This window comes from Stegodyphus dumicola, chromosome 8, assembly GCF_044657685.1.
Source record: "Stegodyphus dumicola isolate Sdum_Otavi_A_Nest chromosome 8, ASM4465768v1".
Taxonomy (NCBI): Eukaryota; Metazoa; Arthropoda; class Arachnida; order Araneae; family Eresidae; genus Stegodyphus; species Stegodyphus dumicola.
This window is the reverse complement of record NC_140775.1, coordinates 110,012,816-110,034,476: the sequence shown is the minus strand read 5'-3', so window position 1 is coordinate 110,034,476 and position 21,661 is coordinate 110,012,816. Positions and strand designations below refer to the sequence as shown.

General features: G+C 34.7%; 1 protein-coding gene across 6 annotated transcripts in view; it reads right to left on the bottom strand.

The window, feature by feature from the left end:
- LOC118183304 (dynein axonemal heavy chain 2-like) overlaps positions 1-21,661 on the bottom strand; it is a 405,957-nt gene that overhangs the window by 135,376 nt on the left and 248,920 nt on the right. For all 6 annotated transcript variants that reach the window (XM_085822262.1, XM_085822261.1, XM_085822260.1 and 3 more), the window contains 3 exons: positions 18,254-18,376; positions 13,387-13,602; positions 9,357-9,645 (listed from right to left, as the gene is read on the bottom strand). In XM_085822262.1, the coding sequence (XP_085678388.1) occupies positions 9,357-9,645; positions 13,387-13,602; positions 18,254-18,376 (628 nt within the window). The remainder of the gene's footprint in view (positions 1-9,356; positions 9,646-13,386; positions 13,603-18,253; positions 18,377-21,661) is intronic.

The following is a 21,661-nucleotide window of genomic DNA, read 5'->3' as shown; positions in this document are numbered from 1 at the left end:
CTAAATTCTAAAAAAAGGTATGTTAAAAACCAAATACAATTTGACACTACTTCAGTAAATCTAAACTATTTTTAATCTAATCATATGAAACTAAATTAGCAAAATAAACAATTGCATAAAACATATTCAATCATATTCATATTATTAAACGATAAAAATGTTTTTAAATTTCTAAAGGATATAATAACTGAACTGGTCGCTTTATTATTGTTCTATCTGCAGTTTTTAGTTCACAAGAACGAACTTTGTTATCACGACCACGGAAAACGTTGATCACTCTACCACAATTCCACAAAAGTTTGCACTTATTGTTGCCTTCAATTAATACAAGATCATCAACTTTCAGATCATCATAAACGTTAGGATTTTTTAATTGATGAGCTGTCCGAAGATTCATCAAATATTGTTTTTTCCATTTAGTCCACAATTGCCTAACCAATAAATCTTGGTAAATCTTTCTTTTAGTCAGAGAGGACTTGCTAGAGCCATCTTTAACAATGAAATTAAAGTTAATAGGTAATGTAGAATCCTTGTTTCCAAAAATCAAAAAATTGACTGCCTTCAGTGGCAACGGTTCCTTGTGCTCATTGTATACATATGTCAAAGGACGAGAATTCAAAACAGCTTCCACTTGTGCTAAAACCGTTGACAATTCTTCAAACGTTAGTAAAGCTTTACGGAGAATTTTTCTTAAGCACTCTTTTAATGATTTTACTAATCTCTCGTAGAAGCCTCCCCACCAAGCCCCTCGTTCTATTATAAACTTCCAACTGATTCTTTCATTCGACAGAAAATCTTGGAATTTCTCATTCGACAATAGTTTAGAGAAATGTTCGAGTTCCGTTTTTCCCTATTTAAAAGTTTTCGCGTTGTCCGAATAAATTACTCGACAATTGCCTCTCCTAGATGTGAATTTTTTGAATGCCATCAAGAAAGAATCTGTAGAGAGATTTGGTACAAGTTCCAGGTGTATGGCTCTAGTGATAGCGCATGTAAATAATGTTACATAGGCTTTTTGACTTCCTTCGATGTTTTTTACGTAAATCGGCCCAACAAAATCGATGCCAGACACGTAGAATGGTTGTGTCTCATTGATTCTGTCTTCTGGAAGTTGAGAAGTGGTCTGGTCAGCAGACTTCAATGAATATCTTTTACAAATAAGACACTTGTTTATTATTTTCTTGATAAATTGACGTCCTTTTGGGATCCAAACGCAACTTCGAATTTCAGCTAAGGTCGTTGCTACTCCTCCATGCATCATTTTAACATGTGTACTTTCTACAATTAAATTCGTTAGCCAGGAGTCTCTTGAAACAATTGCTGGATGTTTTTCATCATGTGACAAACTATAATGTTCTAATCTTCCTCCTGCTCTCAGTTTCCCGTTTTGTTTTAAAAATGGGTTAAAAAGATATAAAGATGATTTCTTTTCGACTTTATTCGCTCTCTTCAGAGACTCGATTTCTTTGGAATAAAAACGTTCTTGTTCAGATCGAATCCAATAATTTTCGGCATCTACTATTTTTTCAGTCGTTAATGGACCTGTCAAATGGTTTGTTTTCCTAATTTTACCGATGAATCTCTTTATCCAACCAGTTATTCTCAACAATTTTCTTAAATTACTATATTTTGAGATGTCTACAAGCCTTTCTTCAACTGCTGTGCACACAAATTGATAAATATAATTAATATTCTTGCGGTATTCTAATTCTTCCTCAATGACAGGTTTCTCTTCATTCTGTCACGGCCACAATTCAGATGACATTCTAAGCCATTCTGGTCCTTGAAACCAGATAGGATTGTTTTTCAGCTCTGGAAGTTTAGCTCCTCTCGAAGCCAAATCAGCGGGATTACATTTACCGGGGCAATAACGCCAATTTTCTGGGGATGTCAAATTTTGTATTTCCTGAATACGATTTTTAACGAAAAGCTTAAATTTCTTTGCGCAGTCTTTTATCCAGAAAAGTGTGATTTTTGAATCAGTCCAGAAAAAACAAGAAAGTTGTAACTTCAAAACTTTAGTGATGCTAGTGCCTAATTTGGTTGATAAAAGAGCTCCCATTAGTTCCAACCTAGGTAAGGTTAGCGGTTTTAACGGCGCTACTCTAGTCTTTGAAGCAACAAAAACCGTAAATATTTGTTCATTGCTAGAAATTATACGCAGATACGCTACTGTACCATACGCCTTTTTGCTAGCGTCAGAAAAACAGTGCAGTTCAATCCTTTCAACATCACTATTACCGATTGAAGAAATATAATATCGTGGAATACCGATTTCGTCTAAATTGGAAACTTCTTTGCACCATGTTTTCCATGCAGAACATAAATTTTCTGGTAGTTCATCATCTCAATCTAAAGCAAGTGTCCAAATTTGCTGCAATAATTTTGACTCAAACAAACGGTGATAATAGACCTATAGGATCAAAATTTCGTCCTATTGCTTGTAGGACAAAACGTTTAGTATTAACTTGTTTTGATAGAAATGTTATCAAATTTTTTACATCAAAGTAAATTATGTCACCTTGGTTGTCCCAAGCGACTCCTAACACTTTCAATGGAGGATTTTTAGCTTCCGAAGCATGACTAGATTCCTCGGATTCAATACCTTCTTTAATCCATAATTCGCGCAGTTCTTGAGAATTAGTGTGCCATTTATGTAGAATCATACTAGCATCTCTAAAAATGTTGACGCATTCTAAACTGGTATTGAAAGCAAGTTCAACGTTTTGGTGTCCTCCAATGATGTCATCTACATAAATGTGATCATTTAAAAATTCGCAAGTCGCAGGGTAGGTTTTCTCATATTGTTTCAAATGGTGTTTAATGGTTGCAGCCAGTAAAAATGGACTGCTATTTACGCCAAATAACACACGTGTGAACCGATAAGTTATAAAATTTTGTGGATCATCGAATGGGTTTTTAGTAAACAGAAAACGCGTTACATCTCTGTCCTTCTCATCTACTTCTATCTGAAGAAAAGCCTGCTTTATGTCACTTGTAAATGCTACAGGATGAAGCCTGAAGGCCAACAGAAGTTCAAGAATGTCAGGATACAAATTTGGACCAATATGCAAGCAGTCATTTAACGAGGTTTCACTAGGTTCCATGTGAAGACGCGTCGAATACGATACGTAGTTTACTAGTAATTCGATCAGTACGAACGATTTCTCTGTGAGGCAAATAAAATGAGATTTGAGATTCACTATCAACAGTGTCTGGAACTAGTTCGATGATGTTTTGTTGTAAATAATCTTGTAGAACTGTTTGGTACGAATAAAAGAGTTCAGGGTTATTCTGAAATCGCTTTACAAGTTTCTCAAATCGTTTCAGCGCGATCGCTTTATTGTCATGTAACTCATATTGTCTATCAGACTTCCATGGCAGCCTAACCTTGTAACGAGATTTTTTGTATAAAATTTCCGATTCGAATTTTTCCATTCTGGTATTGTCTAATGAGTCGGATGATTCATTTTCAGGTTTTATACCTAAACTTTCAAGCTCCCAAAATTTCTTTATCTGATCAGATATTATAACTTCCTCAACTATGATATTAAAGGCTGTGGACGTGTGTGCAGTACCTTTAGTGTAACCTAGCAGACCAACCGAATAACGTTTCAGCAGCTACTAAATGTTTGTTTAAACGCTTAAGTTTCCCAGTTACTACATCATAATAATGATCAGCTCCTATCAAAACAGTAATTTTTTCTTTGCAATCCCAAGAATCTGCGAGTTGTAAACCTTCTAACTGTTTGCCTAAAATGTGTCTATCAAGATTAGGAGGTGGTAAATCAGAACTTGAAATTTGTTCAGTCACGAGAGCTTCAATTTCGATTTTCAAATTCGGTGTTTCCTTGTTCTGTAATTTTATCTTAACAACGTCAAATGTTTTTCTAATGGGTGTTTTATTTCGAAACGTAAATACCGAAAGAGTCTCTGTTCGAATAACAGGAAGCTTCAATTTATCCGAGATTTCTTTTCTTAGGAAGGAGCGCATACTACCAGAATCCAGTAGAGCTCTAATTAAAACCAATTGCGTAGTTGTTCGAAGTGTTACGCAACACGTTTGAAGCGAAATAGTTTTAATTTTGCTGCCTGAGAATGCTGAAAGAACATGCGAATCTTCTATACTTTTATTTTTTTCATTTCGTTCTTTCTCAGCGCGAAAGCATATTGAACGGTTATGTCGACCTTTGCACTTGGAGCAGACGAGATCGCTTCGACACTGCTTTATGCGGTGGTTTGATTTCAGGCAAAGGTAACATTTGGCATGTTTACGTAATAAATTCAACTGTCAGCGATTGACAGTCTTCAGTAACATGTTTGGATGTATTACAAAACAGACAGCAATTAGTAGTTTTGTTTTCTTTAACCGGCGCCAGCAGCTGCTGAGTGGAATGGACGATACTCGCCTTCCCTCCCTTCTCTTTATAAACACAGGAAGTGATTTCTGATTTATGAGTGGAGAGCAAAAGATGGCTTCTCTCGCGACTTTCGAGTTCTGAACGAACAAACTGCAATAATTCGTCAACATTAAAAAAAAATGACGAATCCGTTTTACGATTGAATTCTAAGGTTATATCAGATGGCAGAGTTTTCATTATGGCTGGAATCAACATATAACTGTATTTATCCGGTGTGACTTCTAATGATTTTAAGCTGTGTATTTGAGTTTCTATAGTGTCACAAAGTTTGCGAAGTTTTAAAGTGTCACTGTATTTGGTTACTGGGGTAAGATTCAGGAGTTTTTGCATGTGTGAGTGTATAATTATATCTTTTCTGCCAAACCTGTTTTTAAGTATTTCGACAACTTCATCGTAATTTGGTTCCGAAATGCAAAAACCTTCTATCGCGTTTGCAGCATTGCCGCATAAGTACGATTTCAAATAATTAAATTTTTCGATCTTTGTTAAAGCTTCATTATCATGGATTGCTAACTTGAAAGAGTTCCAAAAACTTCTCCACTGGGTATAATCTCCATAGAATTTAGCGATGGTTAACTTTGGCAGACGCGTACATTTATTGCTTTCGATTTTAGAATTAGTTTCGTTAAGAGAGTTTTCATTATCCGAATTTGTTACTTTATTTAATTCTTTCAATTTTTTATTTGCTCTGAATTGCCATAACTGAATTTTCTCTTCGTATTCGATACAAGATAGAATTTCCGTTTCAAACTCTTCCGCCTCTGATTTCAAGTCACGCTCTATCTGAGCATCTAACTCACTCAGAGCTTTCGATTTCGTGATTAATTCATCTAAATTTTCTTATAATGTACTTGTATCAATTTCTTCTTTATTCAACTCCGATTCAATTTTTTTTAGAATCTTGGACACGGTGGTCCTGATAACTTTGCGTTTCGATTTTAATTTAACAACAGACTCTTCTGCCATAGTTACTCTACAAATTAGAAAATTTAGTCTTACCTTTTTTGCTGACTTCGCACACTTGCAAGGTGCTAAATCCAATTCTAGACGGCCTATATGCCGTCTAGAATATATATCTATATGCTTTCATAATATATATCTATATGCTTTCATAATATATATCTATATGCTTTCATAATATATATCTATATGCTTTCATAATCGAAAATCGAAATCTTTTAATTAGGAACCGAAGTGTTCCTAATCAAACAGTGTGCGAACCATCAGACATCCATCTATCGAACTGCCGGTGGAGAGTCTATGGAAATTCAGAAGGCACGTCGCGTCGCGTTAACACGCAACGCTAGCGCCATCTATTAATTAATCAAAATAATTTCCACAGAGCTCCTTTCCAGACTTGTGTGTAAGGTAATAACATCTTTATATATAAAACCGCAAACAATCCCGCTGACCTAATTTCGCGTGGTCTGAGACCGGAAATTATTGCTGACAGCTCTTTGTGGTTTCAAGGACCAAACTTTCTGCATCAATTGGTCATTAATTATAATAGTGTTAATAACAACTTTGAAAATTCAAATGAGAACTATGTGCGCGAACTGAAACTTATTTCTAATGTAAATTTGACAGTAACTGTTAAAAATTCTCTTTAGGATTATGTTTTTAGTATTACTAATTGTTATGCTAAATTAATTAATGTTTTTGCTTATGTTTTAAGATTTATAAGAAATTGTAGATCCAAGGAAAAACAAGTAGGGCCATCTGACAGTAGATTAGGTTTCCTTAAGCGAAAATAAATTACTTTCCTTAGTCCAGCATCAAAGCTTTCCCGAAGAATTCAAGAATTTAAGAAAAGGGAAGTATGTAAAAAGTCAGTTAAAATTTTTATGTCCCTTTTTAGATGAATCTCAAGTTATTAGAGTAGGCAGTAGACTGCAGGAAGCTAACTTGCCCTTTAACACAAAGCACCCTGCTGTGCTGCCAAAAAATCATAAACTGACTCATTTAATTATGTTACACTACCATATTCGAAACTTTCGTACTGGAGCACAAGCGCTCTTGCATAGTGTTAGACAAAAATTTTGGCCGATAAGTGGGCGTAATCTTGATAGAAAGATAGTAAGAGAATGTGTTACGCGTGACAAGCTAAAACCAGTATTGCTGGATCAAAAGATGGGAAGTTTACCATTAGAGAGACTAAATCCATCCTTTCCCTTTAATCATACTGGTGTTGGCTTTTGTGGCCCTTTTGGTATAAAGTATACAACTCAGAAGAAGAGCGTAGTGCACAAGATTTATGTTGCAATTTTTGTTTGCCTCTTGACTCGTGCAGTCCACCTCGAGATCGTTTCAAATTAGTCTACAGAATCATTTATTTCAGCTTTGAAACGATTTATTTCTAGAAGGGGTAAATGCGCGTCCTTATTTAGCGATAACGCTCGAAATTTTGTTGGGACTAGCAATGAATTGAAGCGGCTCTACAATTTGTTGAAATACCCTGATGAATTCTTAACCAAATATCTGACATCTGAAAGAATTCATTGGAAGTTTATCCCTCCCAGGGCTCCTCACTTTGGTGGTATCTGGTAGGCAGGTGTTAAGTCGTTTAAGTTTTATCTTAAGCGTGCAGTTGGGAGATTGATTTTTACATTTGAGGAGTTTCTTACAATTTTGAACCAGATTGAAGGAATTTTAAATTCACGTCCAATATCCCCTTTGTCAAATGACACCAATGATTTAAAAGCTCTTGCACTCGCACACTTTCTAATCGGGCGACCTTTAACATCATTAACAGATCCTGATTTAACTGATTTTTCTGATAGTTCTTTAAAGCGCTGGCAGGGCACTGCTAAAGTAACGCAATATTTGTGGAAAAGATGGCAAAATGATTACATCAGTCATTTACAGCAACGATTTAAGTGGTATTTCTCTAAGGATAACGTTAGAAAGGGCACTATAGTTTTAGTAAAGGAAGACAATATGCCCACTTCGACTTGGTTACTGGGTAAAATAGAAGAGGTAATTTATAGTAAGGATAAAAAGGTTAGAGTTTGTATTGCAAAAACCAAGTAAGGGTTTTTAAAAAGACCAATAACTAAATTAGCTGTACTACCAGTAGATGTTACATAATTTCATGTATATTTCCTAAATTATTATATATGCATTGTATTTTAATTTAGATGTTGTGCATTTCATGTTCTGTGGTTAATTATGTTTATTGCTTTTGATCATGCGTATCAATTTAAATTTTGTGATATATGATTTGGACTATATGGTGATTTAAAACTGTTTAATTTTGGTCATTGTTAACTATGTAACAACCCGGGCGGTATATTAACGCAGAAGTGATCTGGCAACCACGATGAAAGAAAACAACAACGTGGTTAGCTAGCGGCCATTATTGTATTGATTGCGTGTTGGATGGTGCACGTATGCGATGGCAAGAGTGTCCATCCAAACAGAAGTAAAAGAAAATAAAGCTACAGTCCATTAATTCCTAGTGTTTGTATTTCAAGAATACTTTTATTCTCGAATACTTCTGTTACATGTGTAGGGTTTATATTTATTTTAACTAACATTTATTTTAAGTTTAAACTATCTTTCCTGTCAAGCCTTACTCTTCCCTGGAACTGCCAATGCCAGAGTATGTAAATTTTAGTAGAACGCGCAAGGATTCAAATTATCAGCGGAAGTATTCTGAGTTAAATAGAAAGGAAACGCGTTCGAGGTGTGCTGTTCTTACTTCACGAGCGCGGAGGTAGTTAGCCAGAAATTGAAGAACCCCGCGTTTCGGCCTGTGTGTTTGCCTGGAAGAATTGTTAATCGTTCAAGTGATCTTCAAGTTTGCTGAATTAGCAGCGGTATTGTAAAACGCGTGAGGTTAGTTACTTTTAGAGAGCCTCGTATTTAGAGTCTTGTCATTAGTTTCTTTTCAGGTTATTATTTTTATTTTACCGCCGAGTTGGCGTAGTTTGTGAGCGTCAAGAGCACGCACTTGTAATTTTTTACGTTGAATAAAAAGGGACTTAAACCCTTAGCAAGACTCTGTCATTTATCCAGTTTCAACAGTCACCTCTTGGTTGCGTGCAAGTTGGAGGCGCGCAACGCTACACATGAATGCTGAACTTTATTCATCTTTTTTCCCTTAATAAGAATACATAAAGAACAAATTGTGTTTAACTAAAGTGTGGAATGGAAGATTAAAATATCACATTTACAATCCATTTCTCTGAATCAAGTTACCATTATATGGGACTTGATTTAAACAGCTGGAGATAAATGTTAACTTGAAACTCTGCACGCTACTGAAAAAGGCACGCGTGAAACCAGACTAACCATAGAATACTTTTCTAATGTTAGAAACCTTTTTAGTATACGCTTTCCAAAATTTTTGGACTCTTAAATTTGTTATATTAATATACATTTATTGTGTATATATACTTAGCAAATGCTGGCACTTGGTGAAATGTAAGACCTTTAATTTACTTTCAATACAACTTGCAGCATCTTCAACACAAAGTTAGTTCTCAAAATACTGCTATTCAATAAAGCGAAAGAAAGTTTAATTTATTATCAAAATTTAATCTATGTGCAAATGATTAACAAACTCGGCAGTGCGAAAGAAATAAATACAGTTTGTAATGACTTACATCATTATTTTGTTTTTAATAATGCATTCAATTAGCATAATTTAAAATTTTAGAAACCTATAACATACTTAATTGGTGACGTTTATGAAGATTTACACAATTAATATAATTAATAAAATTGTTTTTAGTTCCACATACTAAACTTGAACAGAATTGTTTGGTTTCATTATAATTTGTTTTTTCCAGAGAAACTTGTCAAGTATTCCTTTCCATGGTGCAGTTTTGACACAGTGGTCTATAAAATTAGATATAAAGCGTAAGTGTTGAAACTAGGAAGGTACAATGTGGACACCCCATCTATTTCAAAAACTATATCATTATTTCTTACCTTTCTCCTTTATAGTAAAATTGACAATACAAATATGATTGATAACAGTGCAGGGAAACCGAGGGTTCATCAGTTTTGTCGACATGTACAGCTTAAAGTTAGGATTCTTTTCCCACTCTTTATCATTAAAAGAAATAAGTGATACATCATCCGACTGTTTCAAAAGTGGTCTCAAGAGTGGATCAAGATCTGGATTCATGTTCTGGAGCAAGATAGGAAATCCTTGTTTAATAGATGCTTCTACAGCACTTATCCACTTTGAATCTTGAAAATCTATACATCTGAGTTTCTGAAACAGTTTGATTATGTAAGAATGCAAAATCAAAAAAGACGGACCTTTTAAAATATTACAAAAATTTTCTATTGCTACATTCAGTTTTAAGCATTAAAGTATTTAAATAAATTATGTATATAAACAACGGTTTAAGGCATAAGTATACAGATTGAGTATCTTTTATACAAAATGCTTCGGACAATGCAAAATGCAAATGTTGATTATCTTTTATGCAAAATGCTTTTTGGAATTTTGGATTTTGAATTTTAGAATGCTTAAATATGCGTCTAATTGAAGTGATTCAAATCTAAGTAAGAAATTAAATTAAGTGCTAATTAAAAATACAGCCTTATAACTAAAATATATAAAATAAATTAATTTAATACTCTGTTCTTTCAAATTTCATGTACAGATCAAAACTGTACACCTTAAGTTACCAAGGATCGGAGTATCATTATTACAGTCCCCTATGAACTCGGTCTGCATTCATTTGACATTACAAACATTCCTGATTCTGCAATCAAGAATATATCTGAATTTGCATGTTAGTATACACTGTAACACAGTGAACAAATAATATGTTTGAATTTACTAAGCAGTATGGTAACTACCTAACAGGATATATTAGTTAGTTGAAGATGATCACAGTTCGCAGTGCTAAAGCACAAAATCCGAAATCCAGGCATATCCGGACCTCCGGATCATCAGACAAAATAATAATAACAATAATAATAAATCAGCCCTCTATAAAGTCTAGGAATGGAGAATAAAACTGCCAGCAAAAGAAGTGGGTATGCAGCAAATGAGATTTTCTCCCCACTAAATGAGATTCCTGCATGCCATTTGCAAACACCTGCCGGCTAGGGAGTTGCATCATGACCAATGACAATATATTGATTGATACCGCATTGATGTTGGCCAGGATCTGTTTCAATTCGTTTAAACAATAAGCGAAGCCACAGTGTTTCCGTATCAGTATGTAGCCTTACTAGATTTAAACTGAGGATCTAAAATCAGGAAATTTCTGAAATTCCGAATCGTCCAACGATTCCGGAACTCGGACTTTGCACTGTATTATTTCCGATAAGAAAATAATATTTTTTTTTTATCTATAACGCATTTTTCAGCATTTAAAGAAAAATACAAAAATAGAAATTGATTAAAAAATATACATTGAAGAAGATGTAATTAATGCTTTGGCATAAAAATAGTTCCTCATTGCCTTACTAAAAAATCTTTTATTTTTGTTCAATAATTTTAATTATTGTTACACCAAATCTCTTAACCATTCAAAATACTGATTTTATACTATCAAATAATTTGAATAATGAATTTTTATATTTAATTTTACTATATAAAGTCAAACCTCGCTTAACGAGCGCCTCCCGTAACGAGTGATTCGCATAACGAACAAAGCAGAATGCAAAATAAAATTACTCCCTTAAGGAAGGATGCTTCGCAGAACGAGTGACGTTGAGCCATTGTGACGTCACATGCAGGATTCTAGCTGCATCTCAGTTCTTAGTCCGTGTTTCGGTTTCTTTGAACAAACATTTTTCTGTTGCTTATGAATATTATAATCAGACACATTGTTGTGCATTTTTTAGTGCACAGTTTAAGCATGCTTACATATTTGTCTCCAAAGAAAATGCCAAAACACTGAGAAGGTAAGCATCAAGCATTCAGAAGCGAGAACAAGGTGTGAGGATGGCTGACCTAACACGCACATTTAGTTGGTTTACATCAACGATTTGCACTATCCTCTAAAACAAGGATAAGATTATAATGCTTCAGAGGGTGTTATAAGAATTTCTATGCAAAAGCCACGTATTCTCGATGATGCTGAAAGATAGCTTCTCATAGGCATCAGAGAGAAGCAAATGTAAGGCGAAGCTATTAACAAAAACATAATTTGTAAGAATCAGAAACTAATTTTTGCCGGCTTCATTAAGAGGATGCTAGGATCATCAGGTTACCTGCCAGAGCAGGTTTCTAATTATGATGAGATGGCTTTGTTCTGGAAATGAACTTGTATTACAGCAGAGGAGAAGGCATTGCCAGACAACAAGCCAATGAAAAACCGTCTTACGCTATTGTTTTGTACAAATGTAAGTGTCAATTTGAAAACCAAACTGCTGCTCGTTTACCATTAGGATACGAGACTTCAAGAAATATATAATCCAAAAGAGCAGGCTGAATGTCATGTGGAGGTTTAATAACAAGGCTCGTATGAAATGTGACTAAAGCACTGTTCTAGCGTTGTTTTTAGGTAATTGAAACAACCGATTTCATTCTCAGATAGTTTAGTAAAGACCACTTTCGTAGTGTTGTCTGTCTCAAGATGATCGACAAGGTATGGGAAGGGGTCAAAACAAAACCCCTATATCTGCATGGAAGAAGCTCTGACCTAACAGCGTTATCGAAAGCTACTCCTAAGGGTGTGAGCAAGTGACCTGTGGAGCTTGTAATGAACGAGATTGTGTCTCTGCCAAGATTAGGGGACTAGAGTTGGATGGCAATAATATCGATGAGCATTTCGAGAAGCTGACCACGGAAGAGCTTTTGGAACTTCATTTGACGTCACACCCCAAGTTGCGGAGATTTTTTCAGGGCAGGAGGAGGTGACGCCCTCAGCAAAGCAACAACCTTCCAGTGCGCCCTAATATGGTGGTATTTATGTACGCTACAAATTTATTTAGCGATAATGTTGTGTCTCATTTTCGCCGAATTTCGAAGCGTAGGCAAAACGTCTTTAGATAACTTTGTTGTAAAAAAGAGTGTATTTTAAATAATAAATTACATTATTATAACATTGTTTGGGTATTTGTTTCGGAATGGAACGCATCATTTTATTGTACATTGATTCCTAGGAAAAACATTGTTTCGCTTAACGAATATTTTGCATTATAAGTAAGATTCGGAACAAATTGTACTTTTTAAGTGAGGTTAAACCATATTTATATTTATTTTTAACTTTTATACTTTGTGAGGTTATTATTATTTTAAATAACCAGTTTATGGATTAAATTTTTACTGTCGATTCTCTTTACATTTTCCAACCAGAATGCAAATTAGTTCGAGAGTATTTAAGATGAGATTTTCGGGTCGTAAGACAGAGCATGTTTCTGCTTCTCTAGGCCACGTTACTAGGCATCGATAGCTGAGAGAAGATTTAATTCTTCGACTATGTCGTCATTTAAATTGTTATGCCTATGAGAAGTTCAGCCAATTTCGCCTTAAATCATTTGTGAAGCCCTTACTTACTAGACTCAGTTTTGAATTAGAGTTTACTGCTACTTTAAGTTACATCGCCACAAGTGGCTGGTTGATTTGTAAGTACGAATCCATTTTTATTCCACTTCTCATTTAATAAAAAGGTTTGTTAAAGCTTCAGATTCAGTTGTTCTTCTCAGATGAAGGGATAATTCACTGCAAGTCTGACAGGCGTTTGAACTTAGTTCTTGTTAAACAATACTAAACTCTTAGTTTGTGCTAGCAAAGAATAAACTCTGTAACTTATTTTTTATATATTAATGCTTTTAATGTTTTAACGAGAAATAACAGAAAAATCATTTTTTTAATATTCTAAAGAACAATTTTATGCACATATATTTTAAAATTATCACTGAATGTATAAAAAAATTCATTATAATTAAAAAAAATATATAATTATTTTATTAAATAATTTCAACAAGGTAATGTTTTAGAGATCTAAATAAAAATTATATCATTTGTTTTAGACTGAGAAGAATATACCCTATTTGCTTCTAGATTTCTTATCCATTTAACAGCTTGGCCTTCTGGATCAACAAGAAAGGGGCAATAGAAACTTTCTGTAACAATTGCTGCCCCTTCATAAGAATACTGATCACTAGGTAATCCATGTGTATTCCATTCCGTTTTAATTTCCTCATCCACAAAGAAATCTGCCAAATCAAACGATGGACTAAAAGAAAGCTTTTTGTCTGTGAGCTGAAAAAATAACAGTACAATATTATTAACACACAAAAATTACTGACAAAAAATATTCTACACTAAATAAAGCATGGAAATATTTGTATTATACAATATTAAGCTTTCATTCTTCATTCAACATCAGTTCACTTAGAACATAAACAAGTAATTACTTTTAATTTGGTAAATAAATTTAAAATATTTTTTTTTGGTACTCTCGCATTATTCGCCCAATCCTCTCGCAAAATCACCAGTTGTTGGCCAACCTAACACGTGAGAAACAAATCAATTAAAAAACATGGTGGCACGCTGAAAATTGCATAAAACAACAAATTAACGAAATAAAAATTCCAAGAAACATCATAACGAAGCACAAAAATTACATAAAACAAACACCGAAACACCCATTATGATACACTGAAAATTTTACGAAACAAGCAAAAAATTAACTAAATTAAAAATACCACATACAAGGTGTGACACACACACACACACAAAAAAAAAAAAAAAGGAAACTGGTCCAATAAATCATTGTACTTACAGAATCAGTTCTCCCTGACATTATCACCCTCAAAGTGGTTCCCTTCAGCATTCACACATTTCTGCATTCGGTGCTGCCGTTGCTGGTAACAGTTCTGAAACGAGGTTCTTGGAAGGCTCTTCAGGAGATTCCCCGTTTTTGTGTGAACCTCTTCAGCTGAGGTAAAATGGGATCCTTTTATGTAAGATTTAACTTTAAAGGAATAAAATAAAGTCACATGGAGCCAAATCAGGTGAATAAGGAGGTATCATAGTAATGTTTCGCTGGTCAGAAACTGCTTGACAGATAGCGCCGTGTGAGCGGATGCATTGCCTTGGTGTAACAACCATCCATCACTCTACACCTGTGGATTTTTTCTTTTCCTAATTTTTTTCACGAAATCTTTTTAGTACTTCAAAGTAGTAATATTGATCCACAGTTTGACCACTGGGAACCCATTCAATCAAGATGAACGTGATGAGCGCCCCCTTGGGCGCCCAGTACGTTCATCATCTTCCACACTGTACCTTTCCCCTGAAAACCGTTTATTATTTAAACACACGTGCATGAGACAAAGTTTCATCTCCATAAGCCTCGGTTAACATTTGAAATGTTTCCTCCGTGGCTGATTTCTTAAGTTTCACAAGAAACTTGATATTGATCCTCTGCTCGGTTTTTACATTAGACATTTTTTTGGCAGAATGCAGTTGCACATGTTCCCTCAGCGACGCAGTACTACCCACTGGCGCGGTCAAGTCGAAACTGACCGCATGGATAGAGGAGGTATGTAGCATGACATCATCATAACAGTTGTTCCCAGCTCTGTTTTTAAGCTAAACATTTAGTCTCGCTTTTTTTGTGTGTGTCACAGCTTGTATATCCATAAAAAAAACTTTCGTTTTTCTCGGTCTTCTGCCCATGCGCACAGCAATATATATGAACTTAAAGTATCAGGAAACTGCAAAATTCTTTGATACACTGCAGAGCAAATTGGCACTGCTCTCTATGTACATATCCACCTTTTTAAGTAAAAAACGCATCACAGAATTGTACAAATTAAATTCATGTACTAATACGCATTTCTATACTCTAAACTACTAGGCGAAACGTCATATTTCTGAAAAAAAAAAAAAAATGCAACACTTTCTTTTTGATTAGAGGAAACATCACAGTAGCATTACTATGCCTTAGAAGAAAAGTAAAAAAAAGAAAGAAAAACTCCACACATTAATCACAACAAATAAAAGCCACGAACATTATTCTCGAATTTCAAAACCGCGCGCATTAACCGCCGAGATGACAGCATTAAGCTCTGGTGTAAAGTGCGTGCAACCATTAATGCATTGCCAGATAAATAACTTTTCGTAAAATTCTGAATTACCCGCTTTGGCGTCATGCGGTTTGCCTATCGATTCTTGTTAGAGTTGGGCGTACAGTGCGATAATATTTTATTTTTAATTAAAAAATACTTAAATACAGGGTAACCAAAAATGTTCTTGCCGTTTATGATACGTCATTTGAAGAAGCGCTGACATAGAAGAAACCAAGTGACTCACAAGCCGAAAACACAATGGAGGGCTAATGTACCCAATGACATGCACTTACGAGTACACTGTGAAAAAAGTTCTACATCTCCTGTTCTACTGGGTCGATTGACAAGATTCAACTTGCGTTTTTCACGTCTCGAAAGTGTGACTTAGGATATCTATTAGATTTATATATAGCATTGTTCTAAAACAGGTATTGACAGAAAATTGGACTTTTCTGAAATAACATACCAATTTTCTTTTCTATATTTCGATTCTACGACTCAAATTATACCAAGTTACCAAGTTTAGTAAAACTCGCACGAGTAGTTTTAAGAAAATTAGCTCTCAAAACTTTAGCTCCACAATGTTAATTGAGTTTGGTATATATTTATTAATCTCTTTTTTATTAAACTTATTTGATTCTTTCTTTCACATTTCGAAATTGAGGTTCATTTCAAACAAAATTCACCCACTTTTTATGATTTATTTTTTAAATTTGTATTTTCAAATAATTTTTATAAAGTTTTAAAAAAATTTTTGAATTATAATCTATAAAACTTTTACCATCATCTTAAAGTAGACGTATTTCTAAGCATACCTGCAAATAAATGCAGTTTTTTATTCAAAATTTCCGAAGATATACGCAAATTTATATATTGGCGCGTTTTGAAATTTTGCATATTTGTTGAAAGCGATAAAACATCAAATGTGGTTTAGACACTTAGTTAAACTAAAATGTGGTTAGACTAAAATTATTTGAAAGCAGGAAGGATGTGACTTTTTTCCGCTCATGCACAATGTAAAAAGGTATTAACGAGGTGCCTTTTTTCCCCTCCGGCATAATGGAAAAGAAAGGAAAATGGGTTGCCATATGTTAAGAAGTTCGCCAAATGAATTATTCTTGGCGCAAACTGAAAAATTGCGCCAAGATAAATTTTTGAGCTTCTCCGTAAACTTCGCACCAAATTTTACAAAATTTAATATCTAGGCATAATTTGAGTCGTAGAATCGAGATATGGAAAAACTGTTATGTTACTTAAGCAAAAGTCCGATTTTGTGTCAGAATACCTATGTTAGAACAATGCTATATATAAATCTAATATATATCCTAAGTCGCGCTTTCGAGACATGAAAAACGCAATTTGAAATTTGTCAATCGGCCCATTAGAACGGAAGATATAGAACTGTACCCCCTTTTTTTACGCAGTGTAAATTGTGCTGATAGAGCAATCGCAGCTAATTCAGTATCAAAGAAAAATGTAGGTGTCGAAGCAGCTCTTTCGCAGTTGTTTGTTTGCTGTATGAATGTAATATAAGCCTGCCAGCAGCCGCATCAATAAACATTTAGTTATTTGCAGTAAGACAAATTAAATTCGTATAGCTTGCATTTCTACGCTCTCCATTACGAGGCCAAACGTCATATTTCTGAAAAAAAAATTTGCAGCACTTTCTTTTCCATTAGCAGGCAAACTTCACAGTGGCATTACGTTTCCTTACAAGAAAAGAAAAAGAAAGAACACATACTAATCACAACAAACAAAAGCCACAGACATGACAAAAAATGAGCCTGTCAACAGCCACATCAATGAACGTTAAGTCACTTACACCAGACATTCGGAAAGGATGTCAGAAATGAATGCACAACCAGGCATTTGTTGAAGAAGTTCAGATCGGGAAGTCTGAGCTTTGTGAAGAAACCTCTGATATTGACGAGGCCTTGAAAATTATTATTGAAGAAGACCGAAATCAACGTGTGGTGAACTTGTCAAATGCTTCCAAGTTTCTGAGGAAATAATAAAACTTAAACTGCGGAGTATACAGAAGGTGTATAAGTTCAGCAAGTGGGCAGCCAACACATTGCTGACAGCCAACAAGGAAAAGTGTCTGTCGATGCTATCTCGACACTGCAACACATCCATACTTAGTTCGGTGCTCCCGATTCACAAAAAGTGGGGCCAGTATGATATTCTCGAGCACACCAGGCATTGGTAGTCACGCTTGACCCTCACAATTCATGGCCACCTCTGCACCCACGCAAGATTATATTCTGTGTTTGAAAATGAATAGTCGCCAAGAGGTACATCACGAGTTGTTACCACCAGGCCACACCATCACTGAACAGCGGTACTCGTAGTAACTGCAATGAGTGCAACATGCATTGCAGCAGAAGGAGATAGCATTAGCTAATCGCAAGGGTTTGCTGTACCTCCACGACAATTAAGAGACCACACAAATAAAGAAAGGCAAGGGATAGACTTGGATGGGAGGCACTGTGCTCGTGAGACCTAGCGGCCTACAGATTACCACCTGTTCCATTCCTTGGACAACCACTTCCATAGGAAATCCTTCAACAATGAGGCAGACCCGTAGCACTTACTCAGAGTTTCTTCCAGAATTCCAAGGATATTTGCACAATTGCAGGAACGTTGGAAAAGGTTGTTGAATGTTCATGGAGATTACTTTGATAACTAACGCCGAGTACCATGCCCTGTATGTCTGTTTGTTTCTAACGATCCCAATGGCAAATACATTTTTTGGTTACCTTGTATAATTCATGGTAAAATATTTTGAAATACTTATATTAATACATTATTATACGAGATCCAAGTTTTTTACTTACTTTTTTCTTCCAGAAAATAGAAGCTTGTAATCTGCAAGATTGATCATATGGGCCAAGATAAGATAAAAATCCAGCAGCTAGGAAACTGTCTCCAACAACATAAACCCTTTTTGCTTTCAAATCCTAGAAAACAGGCAATAGAAATCTATAAACTAAATTTCACACTTACTCAAAAAAAAAAAAAAAAAAAATCCATCATCATTTTACTTTTGCTAAAATTACAGCAAACATAGTTGAATCTAAATTTCAGGAATGAAAATTCAAATCAATCAAAATTTTTATAAAGTGAGATTATTTGCCAAATAAAGAAATATTAGAAAGACATATAAATAGTCAATAAGACACAAAAATTAGATTTTTTATAGCAATATGAATATTTTGATGAATAAATTAAAGCTGTTTTATATATAAAATTCTAGAGTACGCAAATATGATCTAATTACTAGCATTTTTTGCACCATGATTTCTGTAGCATGTTAAATGAACTTAGATTTTCAAACTGTCATATATTAGATAACGATGTTGTGTCACCTTGAAGCTTGATCTCAGTTCTCTCTGGCATATGTGACACTGATGAGAAACAAAGTACATTAACCTCTGAAATAAAGAATCATTATTTCTAAATTTCTGGTGGGGGGGATGGATGCTTCCAAATTTTGACCGAGATTCACATAAAATACATACAGAGCAATATCTATTACACTTAGGCAGATGTAGCATGCTGTATATCCTAGTTATAATCAGATTAAACCTGAAATGTTCCCAAGCATTATGACTTGATTTATGAGCAACTCGAGAGTGAATGTGCACCTCAAAACATACTATCTTCGAATACAGGATAGATACACTGCAGGGAAATTACATTGTATAATGATGTGTTTTCCATGCAGATAACTACTCCATTTGTCTATGTCACATGTGAGTATTTTAGTATAAAAGAAGAATTTTTAAAAATCTATTTAATGCATTAAAAGTTTTTTTCAGAAAAGAAATCTGATAATTCTATATTTGTTTGAAAGATTCCTTACCTTTCTTTATAAATTTTTTGGGAAGTGTTAGAAACTCATCAAAACAAAATCTTATTTTGTGCTCCAGTAAGGATAGTTTTTTTTTAACTCCAGGAAGAGTAAGTACTATTTTGTGCTAAAGTTAGAATAGTCTCTAGTCCAAAATCAGTAAACGCACGTATTTGTAGCTGGTTATTTTCTAGCTGTATTTAACATAAAACTGCTTGATAGCTTTATTATCTTTACATTAAATACCAAAGGTATGAAATCGACATTAAGTGTGTAAGGCTTTCTTTATTAATTTTATCTAATCAGTCATTTTCTGCTATTTATTACATATTTTGTATTATTTATTTATATTATTTCCTACAGTTATTTATGCTATACTGGTGCCAGAATAATGTAAGAACCATGTCTCTAGAAAAAAATTGCGTTAAGTGTGGCCCCCTCAACGTCACAAGTTCCTACGGCACCTGTTAGTTCCATTTGAATTTATTGAAGATACAATGCAGGCTGCCATGAAACTCACAGTGGCTTTCGATGGAAAACCCCAGCACCTAACTTTTCCGAAAGTTAAATTTCGATTTTGTACAGCATCCAGTGCCAGAAGCACAAAAGTTACAATTGCGACTGCCGGCTTAAGAGAATATGGCTTCCAGTTAGTATAGCTGCATTAGCAAATTTCTGTTGTATGAGCCAGGGAGCGATACCTGTATACATTTGTAGGATTTAAGAATGCGCTCATTAAAGTGTTCTTCACTTTAAAGCTAAGACTAAGCTTGAGTCACAGCTAATTAGCAAATATCAGTTTAAAGTTGAAGAATTAACTGATTTCATACCGAGGAAAATGCAAATTTTTAATTTATTATACGGAAAAAGGCCTCAGAAGGAGGTAGTACAGATCGTTTCACCCAGGTTACTGCCTCAAATACAAGATTCCTCCGAATTGAGAAATCCGACAGCGCTAGAGAATAGTTTGGCCAGAATAAGCACTTTGATAATAGGAAAAAAAGACGCAGACGCGAGCAACAGCCTCCAAAACGAAAGGCAAAAGAGAAAACAGGGGGAAAGTAATACAAAAAATGTAAATTCGGTAGGGGTAATGAAGGTAAGAGGGCACAGTTATCCCTTTAAAATTCAATTAAATACTATGATTATTAAAAATGTAGTATTGTCAGTAATACAGTTATTGCTAAATAATGTTGCATTAGACACGGGAGCTCAATGCGATTTTCTATCAGAAACGTTTTTCTGAAAATACTTTAGAAGGTATAGATTAGTCGATGTAGCGGTAGCAAACGTTACTGCCGCTCCAAGTCATGCAAATGCCTAGGTAAAGTAGCATTATATGTTAAGAATTAACAACAGCAGGTTGTATTCCTTGTCGTGAAAATCTCTAAACATTCGTAATTTTAGCTATGGGTTTCTTAAAAGCGGTAGTTCAAGATGAACTTCCAGGAATCTATGCTGGATATGAAGAAAAGGGAAGACAGAAGGACGCAGCCACCGGTGACTAATCTATACCACTTAGGTGCGAAAGAAAAAGAAAAGTTGGAGAATTCGGTTACTCAGGTTATTCGGTTTATTTGATGAGCGACCAGCCTCTCTCAGATTGTGAAGCATAGCACTCATACCAGTAACACAAACATATTAAAGACTTACATGAAGTATTTTCGCTTCTAAGCGAAACACGACTAAAAATAAATGTCTCGGAGTGCAAATTCGCGGGTGCAGAACTTCGTTATTTAGGATATAAAATATCGAAGAAAGGTATTCAGACTGAAAACTATAAAATAATAGCTATCAAAAATGACACTCCGCTCTAATACTGCAAATAAGTTATCGTCATTTTAAAGTACGTGTTCATATTATAGGACATTCATTAAAGACTTTACTAATATAACTGAGCCCTTTTGTTATAATTAAAAAGGAAAAAAGCCCTATTCACTTAGTTAGCCGAGGCTAGTATTACTTTCGAACAACCAAAACAAGCATTAATTCAAGCATCGGCATTAAAGTTTTCTGAAGACGATGGACAATTAAAGATCGCTGCGAATGCCTCCAATTACGCAGTGGGTGTCATTCTATCTTATAAAGGTACCAATTGCATATTTTAGTAAAACACTCAATCCTACACAAAGAAATTAATCCGTTACCAAGAGAGAAACATTCGTAGTTTTGTTAGCAGTGCAGAAATTTAGACTATACTTAGAGAAAACTGCAGTCATAGTTTACTCCGATCATGCAGCCGTGGGTCACTTGTATTCAGGAAATAATTTATCTCTAAGATTGATTAGATGGGCCCTTAAACTTCAAGAATTCAACCTAATCATTAAACGTAATCCTGGGAAAAGAACACGGCGGCCGATGCATTATCAAGAATAAAATTGGAAAAGGAAGA